Raw genomic sequence first — 9,501 nt, forward strand, 5'->3', positions numbered from 1 at the left:
GCAAGGCTACAATGCTCTTATTGTAGATGTTTGTTGTTCCCTTCCCTCCCTGTCACAGAGTCTGGGAGGCAGTCCTTCCCTAGACAAAGGGCCTTGGAGGACACGAGACAAACACACTTGGGTCTGAAATGGGAGAGGACAGTTCCACTTCCACAGCCAGCTTCTCAGTGAGCTCAAACATCCCAAGACAATTAACCAATATAATGTACATAATAAACCACTCTCCGTTCAGATGACCTCAAAAGTCCCCATCCCCATTCACTTAGAGGATACATCCTGTACCATCGACACCAGACTCATTCTCCAGAGTTCATGCCTGGAGCGCTGGGTCCTTTAATTGGAATTCTTTCATGCGGCAGGGAGCCTGCCAGGAATGAAAAGGAGAAGGCGAAAGAGTGGGCGGCTGCAGAAGGCAGGGCCATCCCAAGAGCCTGAACCCTGAAGGCTCCAGCGTGAGGATCCCTTCTGGCTACTTTCCTCTGTGGTTGACGCTTCTGCTTGGGGCTGCCAGGCAAGTACTGGTAAGTTCATGGGCAGAGTTGAGGTTATTCTGGGTTCTGGAGAGGTCTGTGAGTGGATGCATTCAGGCTTTCTTGGAGATAACTTTGAATTCACATAAGATCTAGAAGTCAGGGATATTTCTCAAAAGATTCTGCATCTCCACTCATACTGGTTTTGGAGGTCACACTTTGAAGAGAAGCATCTAAAAAATGCATCCCAGGCCAGATGAAGGGAGGTGGGAGCAATGAGTTTAGGTTTGCACTGCCAGGTTCCTCCCTCCTCACGGGTTCCTTCCCTCTGTGGCTTCTTAACTTTCTGGGTTGTATCCAGTCACTGGTGGAATCCTGAAATCCCTCTCCATCCCAGCCCCCCTACCACCACCAAAAGTAGGTGAGATGCTTTGAAAAAAAATTCTATTTTTAAATGGGATTTTAAATAATCTCTTTAGGTACATGAAAATCTGCTCAAATTCTGGGGTTTTCTTTCCTTTTTTAATTTTGAGTCTTTGATTGTTGCTTCACTTACACTTTATTTGTTTGTTTGTTTGTTTGTTTGTTTGTCTGTTTGTTGAGGCACAGTCTCATTTAGCCCAGACTAACCCTAAACTCAGCATATAACTGAGGATGATCTTGAACCTCTGCCTCCATCTCCCCAGTGCTAGAATTACAGGCGTGCACCACCACACTTAGCTTTTGCTGTGCTGTGGATAAAGCCCAGGGGCTTGAGCATGGGAGGCAAGCATTCTCTCAATTCAGCTACATCCTCAGTTCTACTTGTGTTCTGAAAATTAGCATACAAGGCAATGGCATATTCATGCATACTTTGATTTATTGTTGTTTCTTCCCTCAGTTCCCCCCTTGGCCCCTCTGCTAGGCTTTGTCCCCCTCATCAGCCCCCATTCTGCTTCCATATGTCAGACCTATTCTGTTCCGCTTTCCTTCCTCACTGTCCTAAGACCTCTTTCCCCTCGGATTTGATGTTCCTGGTCCCTAGGCATTGTCCTCTTTCTAGTTTCGTGACCCATATCCACTCATAGGTACACATTCGTAAAACTTAAGATCTGGGGCCTGCCTAGGAGAGAAAACGTGCAGTATATGGCTTTCTGGGCCTTGGTTACTTCGTTTAATATGATGATTTTCTGGTCCATCCGTTTTCCTATTGTTTCAGTGAACTAGGGGTTGTTCGCAGCCACCACAGGAAGTCAAGAGAGTTTCCTACTTGTGCTATAGTGTTTGCACTCGAAATGGTTCCGATTCTTGCGCTGGGAAGATGACTTCGTGAGTTAAGTGCTTGCTACGAAAGCATGAGGACCCGAGTTAGAATCCCCAAAACTCACATGAAAACTGGGGCGTGGTAGTGCATGTCTGTAACCCCTGCAGTACTGTGGTGAGTGGGTGGGTGGAGACTGGAGAATCCCTGGAATCTCATAGGCTAGGTAGCTTGGCATTCACAGTGATAAATAAGAGACTCTGCCTCAAGCAATGCTGAAGGTGAGGATTGGCACAGGGGGTTGTCTACCTCAGTGTTCATGCTGTAGCTGTAGCACATCCCACCCTCCTCTCTCTCTCTCTCTCTCTCTCTCTCTCTCTCTCTCTCTCTCTCTCACACACACACACACACACACACACACACCGCACACACATGAAAGTAAAAATGTTTCAGATTTTGTAGCATTTGAGATTTTTAGGTTTTTTGAATTCAGGATATTTAAACCATAACGGACATTTTTTTTATTGTCCTGACTTTCAAAAGAAAAAACACCCCAAATTTGTTCTATATTTGTGTCATTTAGTTACTTTATTAATTCTATCTTTTAAATTTTATTTTTCCAAGGATGCTTATATAATGCCTCAATTTATTTTCTTTAGAATCAGCATGGATTTTAGAAATGTTTTATTAGCTTACATTAATAATACATATTTACTGATTTCCTCATGACATTTTCATACATGTATATCATGCTTTTTCTTGATTCACTGCCCTTTACATCCTATTGCCTCTTCGCTTTCCTACTGATCCCCTTTCTTGTGCCAAAGGCCTCTTTCTGCCTTTTCTCCCTCCCTCCCTCCCTCCCTCCCTCCCTCCCTCCCTCCCTCCCTCCCTCCCTCCCTCCTTCCCTCTCTCCCTCCCTTCCTCCTTTTGTGTGTATCTGGTGCTTGTAACTCTTTACATGGCTGTGTGTCCATGTGCATGGAGGTCAGATGTTAACTTTAGGGTCTTCATGGATTGGTCTTCATTGTACTTTTTGAGACAGAGGAGCTTTCTAAACTTGGAGCTCACTAATGATTGGTTAGGCTGGCTGGCCAATGGACTTCAGGGATTTTCTTGTTTCTCCTCGCTTCCTCCTGCCCTGCCCCTCAGCAGCCCTAGGTTACAGAGGAGTGCTGCTATGCCTGGCTTTTATGTGGATGCTGGATACTCAAACTGTGACCCAAATGCTTTTATGAGGGGCATTTTACCTACTGTGGTATTTCAAAATTAGGGAGTGGGTTTTGAATTACAGGGACGGTAATCTGGGGATCAAATATTGGCAGTAGTGGGAAAGGAGAGGCCTGGAGTGCTAGCTCCGGAAAGGATGGTGGTATTCGACAGGTGTACGTCCACCTTTGTTGAAGATAGAAGACGGAAGGAAGACTAAGGCAGAGAAAGGAAGGATGACGAGGTGGCCTACTGGTAAAGGCACTCGTTACACAAGCTTAGCCACCTGATCCGTTGAAGCCACGGGAAAGTGGGAGGAAAGAACTGACTCCACAGCCTTGTCCTCTGATTTCCCCAGGCATGCTACGGTATGTGTGCCCCTCCCCCAGGTGTGTGTGGGTACACATGCGTGTGCGCACAATAGAGACAGTTGCGGATAGTAGTCACACTGGGTTAAGGAAGTGGCAACCGTGGGTTCCCCTCACTCTGACTCCATTCTAAATACTTATCCCAATACCCACAACTAAGCGTTTCTCTCACCTGTCAATAAAGAAACTTCTGTTGGCAGCAGATGGAAAGATACAACTGGTCATATTGCAGAGAGTCACTGACTGCAGGGTGCCCAGCTCCAGTTGATTCATCTACAGAACAGCCTTACACCTCCAGCTCAGGAAACCCTTCACAAGACAGGGGCAGAAAGACGAGAAGAGTCAGAGGACCAGGACTTCTAATGAGTCCAAGAAAGCTCAACAAGCTAAACAAGACATGAAAAATGATAATACCAGGTTATATGCCGCTGAGGAAGGGGGAAATCTCATGAGGCCACATTCCTAGATAGAGTTACAGGCAATTGATGGCTTCCAAAAGAGGGGGAATTAGTCTTCTCCATGGGCAAGCACCTTATATGTTATCTAACCCCAGGTGGCCATCTCTGAACATACACACTTATGGGACTCAACAGTTTGTGTGTGTCTATGTGTATACATACATACATAGACACACATGTATGTAGTAATAGCAATTAAAGAATGAGAGTCCATGACTTTGAGAGGGAGTTGAGGGACATGGACAAAGTAGGAAGGAGTCTGGAGAAATGATGTAAATACATTACTCTTCTATAAAATTCTCATAAAAGGGAAAAAGATAAAGAATCATCTGTGGAGCTTTCTGGAATAAGAAGTTTGCATAATATCTTAATATAATAAAACTGCTGTGAATATTTTTGAAGGAGTAATTTGTAATCCACAGAACTTATTTTTCCCAGTCTGGAGGCTGGGAAGTCCAAGAGGCAGGCATTAGCAGATAAAGTATTGGGTGTAAACCTGTTCCTTATGGATGGTGATGTCTCTTAGTCATCAGTTGATGGAAGGGGTTGAAGGGCTCCCTCAAATATCTTTTATAACCCCATTCAATCCCATTCATGATTTAAAGACTTTTTTTCTTATTTTTATTGCTTTTCTTTTTTAGGTTCTGGGGTTGAATCTAGGGCCTCTTGAATGGTAAGCAGGTACCTCCAGTAACTCACTGGGGAATTCTAGGTAGATGCTCTACCACTGAACCACACCCCAGTCCCTCACTGGGGATTCTAGGCAGGGGCTCTACCACTGAGCCACACCCCAGCCCCTCACTGGAGGATTCTAGGCAGGGGCTCTACCACTGAGCCACACCCCAGCCCCTCACTGGGGGATTCTAGGCAGGTGCTCTACCACTGAGTCACACCCCAGCCCCTCACTGGGGGATTCTAGGCAGGGGCTCTACCACTGAGCCACACCCCAGCCCCTCACTGGGGGATTCTAGGCAGGGGCTCTACCACTGAGCCACACAGTTAACTCCCCACCACATTTCAGCATCTGACTTGGGTGAGGACACCAACAGTTAGATCACAGAACATGATCATTAGGGAATGAGAAAGGGAAGATGGTCGGGTATGGCAATGGCTGGAAGCAGCTTTTGGGCATTGAAGAAGGCAGAGATAAAGATGACAAGCTTGGTATTATGGCCAGAGAACTGAGATTTTTCTGAAATTTATCCTCAATAATAGTTACCCCTCATCATGAGGGAGATAAACATTTAAAAAACAGAGATTAGACATTTGAACTTCTATGCTCTGCCCCCAAACCTTATGGCATTTAATTATGGCAAATTGTTGTTTCCGAGATGATAAGGTATAAAGAACATTAGACTAGAGTAAATGATGACATTGACTCTGTTTATTTCATCCCATTGCTTTCTAGCTCCCTAATCGATACATGTTGTGGTAGGGTTAAATTAAAAATGATTTATTTTATTTTATGTGTGTGTTTTGCATGCACATATGCATGCCACCATGGAGTCCAGAAGAGGGCACTGGATCTGCTGGGATTGTAGTTGCAGATGGTCAAGAGTCACCATTATGGATGCTGGGAACTGATCCAGGGTCCTCTGCAAGAACAGCAAGTACTCTTAACCATTGATTGCTGATCAGATTGTGTGTGTGTGTGTGTGTGTGTGTGTGTGTGTGTGTGTGAAGCAGTTTGTATTTATTGCCTGAATTGGTTTGGGAAGACTTAACCTTAAAGTGGGTGGCATCATTGCCTGGGTTTGGGTTCTGGGATATGTAAGTGTAGAGAAGGCAAGCTGATCACTAAGCCTGCATGCCTTCATTTCTTTCTGCTCTTGAGTGTGGATATGATGTAAGCAGTGTTTAAGTTTCTGGCATCTTCATGTCCCTGCTTTGACGAGCTGTGCTGCATTGTGAGTTAGAGTAAATTCCTTCTTCTTTAACCTTTTTTTTCAGTTATAAATGAAACTAGGACACCTACCTAGATTCCTATTACTCACTTACATTTCTTCACCTTGTAAGTAAGGGCAACCAGAACTTGGTATTAACTTGGTTTAGATGAGTGTGCATACGGAAGTCCATTCATACAAGAAAAATTGGCCCTTAAGGTTGTGATATTAGAGGGTCTGTGGACCTGAAAGAACTGTTGTCTGGGGCTAGAGAGACGGTGTGGTTAAGAGTCCTTATTGCTCTTCTAGAGGACCTGAGTTTGATTCCCAGTGTCCATGTCTGGTGACTCACAATCACTTGTAACTCTAGCTGAAAGGCATCTGATGCCCTCTTCTGGTCTTCATGGATAGGCATGCACACACACCTGGCATAGACACACACAAACACACACACACACTCATACATACATAAAAATAAATATAAGATGAGGAGCCTAATGGGAGGTCTTTAAATCACTGAAGACATGTTTCTTGTGTGTGTGTGTGTGTGATTCTCTGGGAGTCATCCACCTAACTTTTTGAGACAAGCTCTCTTGCTGGTTGGAGGCTCTCCAGCTGGCTCGGATCTTCCTGTCCCTGCCTCCCCAGCAATGGGATTCCAAGTCCATACCACCACACTCAGCGTTTTCACATGGGTTCTGAGGATTGAACTTAGGTTTTCTCACTTGTGTGGTACTTTATTGATTGAGTCACCGCCCGCCCCCCAAATCCATGAAAATATACTCTTGAAAGGAATCATGGAATTCTGTTCATCTTCCCCCACTTCTTGGATAGAAACTTTTTGCTCAATGTGTTTCTTCCTCATTGCTATCCAAGACATGCCATGTTCTTTCAATGAGTGACCTTCACCAAGTATGTGCTATGCCATTTGGAGTCCAAACCTTCACAACTGTGAGCTAGTTAACCTTTTTATGTTTATAAAGGTAATTACCTCAGGCATTTCTTTGTAGGCATGCAAAGTAGGCTATATAGTGTTTTATTAATTTTGGAGAGGAGCAAAAAAGCTTGCTTTGCAAATCCTTGGATTAGCAGGTGAACAAGACATCTGAAGCCTCCCCTAAAGGGCAGTGAGTGGGACACCTTTACTGACAATTGTCCTCTTCTCAGTGACAGAATGTGTGGCAAGTTTCTGAGGCAGCTGCTGGCAAAGGAGAGCCAGCATTCCACCCCCGTGGGGCGCTTCCTGCTTCCGGTGCTGGTGGGATTCCGCCTCCTGCTTCTGGTTTCCAGTGGACCTGGGGTCTTCGGTGATGATGAGAACGAATTCATGTGCCATTTAGGACAACCAGACTGCAAGACCATTTGTTATGATGTCTTCCGCCCCCTTTCTCCACTGCGCTTCTGGGCCTTCCAAGTCATCTTGATGGCTGTACCCAGTGCGGTTTATGTGGGATTCACTATGTATCATGTGATTGGATACTGGGAGGAAACAGAAAAAGGGAACAAGGAACAAGAGTCCCGGATTTGCAAGGGGGACTGCAGCAAGGGTGTCTCAGGGACTGGAAGCCTCAAGCTTCTTTGGGCCTATGTGGCACAGCTTGGGGCACGGCTGTTCCTTGAGGGAGTAGCCCTGGGACTTCAATACCATCTGTATGGCTTCAAGATGCCCAGCACTTTTCTATGTCGTGAGGATCCTTGTATTGGCAGCACAACTTGTTTCCAGTCACACCCCTCTGAGAAGACCATCCTCCTTAACACCATGTTTGGGATTAGTGGGGCCTGTCTCTTGTTTACTTCCTTGGAGCTTGTACTTTTGGGTTTAGGGAGGTTTTGGAGGATGTACAAGGACAAACTCCCCCTTTTAAAGAACCTGCCAACCTCAAAGAACTCTGTAAGGCGCAAGGACCCAGCTGATGACTTGACAGTGGTGGAGACGAAAGAACCATTTTGAGAAGCAGGTGAGGACCCTATTGACATGACAGTCATCTGTCCCTGCGTCTGATGTCTCTGTGTTGGCGACCTCCACCCATGGTAGGTCCCTCATCCTCTGGGATGTACAGCTCACCATATTACAAAGTAGATAACCGGTTTCAAAGCTGATGCATTCTAAAAAAAGATTTACTCTTAATTTTAAATTGTGTGTGTGTGTGTGTGTGTGTGTGTCTGTGTATGTGTACACAGGAGTGCAAGTAGTTGTGGAGGCCAGAAGAAGGTGATAGATCACTTGGAGCTGGAGTTAAAGGCATTTGTGAGCTGCCCAGTGTGGGTGTCAGGAAGCAAACTAGGGTTCTTTGCAAGAATACTACACATTCTTATTCACTGAGGCATCTCTCCAGCCCCAAGATGTATTCTTTTAAAGGGAGGAAGTGTTTCCTTTGGTTCACAGTTTAGGGGTACAGTTCCTCATGGTGGACAAGGCATTCATATATGCATATGAAACGGGTAACCCTAGCTGTCCTGGGCTTGCTTATGTAGATCCAGCTGGTTTTAAACTTACAGAGATCCCCCTGTCTCTGCCTCCAAAGTGCTGGAATTCAAAGCACAAGGCACTATACCTGGCTGAGTCAGATGTGTTTTGGTTACTGCCCTGCAAACATCTCCCAGCACCTATCCCTATGAGTTGCGTGACTCCTTCTAGTAGACCATGATGAGTACACTAGTGCATGTACTGCCTGCCCTTTCATTTGGTAAAGTCCTGAGCTTCTGCTTGATTTCTGCCTTACAGAGTTTTAAAGTTACCTGACTTGTTTGAAGAAAACCCTGTGACTGAATCTTCCTCCATACATCCAGTGAGATGGCACAGTGGGTAAAGATGCTTGTCACCAAGCCTCATGGTCTGAGATCAGTCTCCAGAACCCACATGGAGAAGGGAGAAAACCAACCCCCACAAGATGTCCTCTGACTTCCACATACATACCATGGCACGCACGCACACACATGCATGCACGCACTCACGCACGCACACACACACACACGATAATAAATAAAATAATAAAATCTCAGTAAATAAAACAAAAACTCCTGCATCATTAGCTATTATTTCTGACTTCTTCTCTCTCCTGTCTTTCCACTAAACATAAGCAACCACCAACCTACTTTCTATTCTAATGGCTTATCCTAGCCTGGAGTTTTATAGAGATGGAATCATACAACATGCTTATTGGCCGCTTGTATATCTTTGTAAAAAAGACCAAATCCTTTGTCAATTAAAATCAGGTTATTTTTTGTTGTTGTTTTGCGCTGTAAGAAATTTTTATATATAATGCTTATTAGATACTTATCTAATTATTTTAAATGAGTCTTTAAAAATATTCTCTTCCATTCCATGGGTTGTCTTTCATTTTTTTTCTGAGTAATGTTCTTTTAAAATTATTCTCTGATACTTTCATTCATGCATATGGTGCATTTTGATCATAACCCTATCTAACTCCTCCTGGATCCCCCATCATGTTCCCATCCTGATTTCATGTCCTCTTCTTTGCCTATAACTCACCGAGTACAAAATTAGTGCTACTCCAATGTGCATGGGTGTGAAGCCATCTACCAGAACATCATCAGCCTGCCAGATGACACACCCGTGAAGAATATGACTCTTCCTCCACCAGCATCTATCAGCTGCTAACAGCTCCTCAGCTGTGGATAGTCCATCGCTCAGCCATGCTGGAATGATGAGTGCTGGGAACCCATGAAGGCAACCACTGCTTCTGCGAGGTCACAAGTGTAACTTCCTGCAGTGTTAAGAAGACGTTGTCTCATGGCAGACCTCCCAGAGCTCTGCTTTTTAAACCTTGCTTTCCCACTTCTCTGCTGTCACCCAAGCTTTGGGGGCAAGGGTGTGATCTAGATGTCTCACCTGGGGCTGAGTACTCCTCA

The 9,501-nt window shown here is 44.9% G+C and overlaps 1 protein-coding gene across 4 annotated transcripts; it reads left to right on the top strand.

The window, feature by feature from the left end:
- The first annotated feature begins 381 nt into the window (after positions 1 to 381).
- On the top strand, positions 382 to 8,952 carry Gjc3 (gap junction protein gamma 3). Of its 4 annotated transcripts, none has more exons than XM_057763534.1 (4): positions 382 to 521; positions 4,387 to 4,457; positions 6,796 to 7,586; positions 8,354 to 8,952. In XM_057763534.1, exon 3 carries the CDS (start codon positions 6,803 to 6,805, stop codon positions 7,577 to 7,579), a length of 777 nt encoding a protein of 258 aa, XP_057619517.1. In that variant the 5' UTR covers positions 382 to 521; positions 4,387 to 4,457; positions 6,796 to 6,802; the 3' UTR covers positions 7,580 to 7,586; positions 8,354 to 8,952. The 4 variants fall into 4 exon arrangements, 3 of the variants coding, with proteins under 3 accessions (XP_057619517.1, XP_057619518.1, XP_057619516.1); XM_057763535.1 differs by lacking the exon at positions 4,387 to 4,457 and adding an exon at positions 5,257 to 5,355; XR_009056794.1 differs by lacking the exon at positions 4,387 to 4,457 and having other exon boundaries at positions 6,796 to 7,659.
- Positions 8,953 to 9,501: the final 549 nt, after the last annotated feature.

Source organism: Chionomys nivalis, chromosome 3 (assembly GCF_950005125.1).
Source record: "Chionomys nivalis chromosome 3, mChiNiv1.1, whole genome shotgun sequence".
Classification (NCBI taxonomy): domain Eukaryota; kingdom Metazoa; phylum Chordata; class Mammalia; order Rodentia; family Cricetidae; genus Chionomys; species Chionomys nivalis.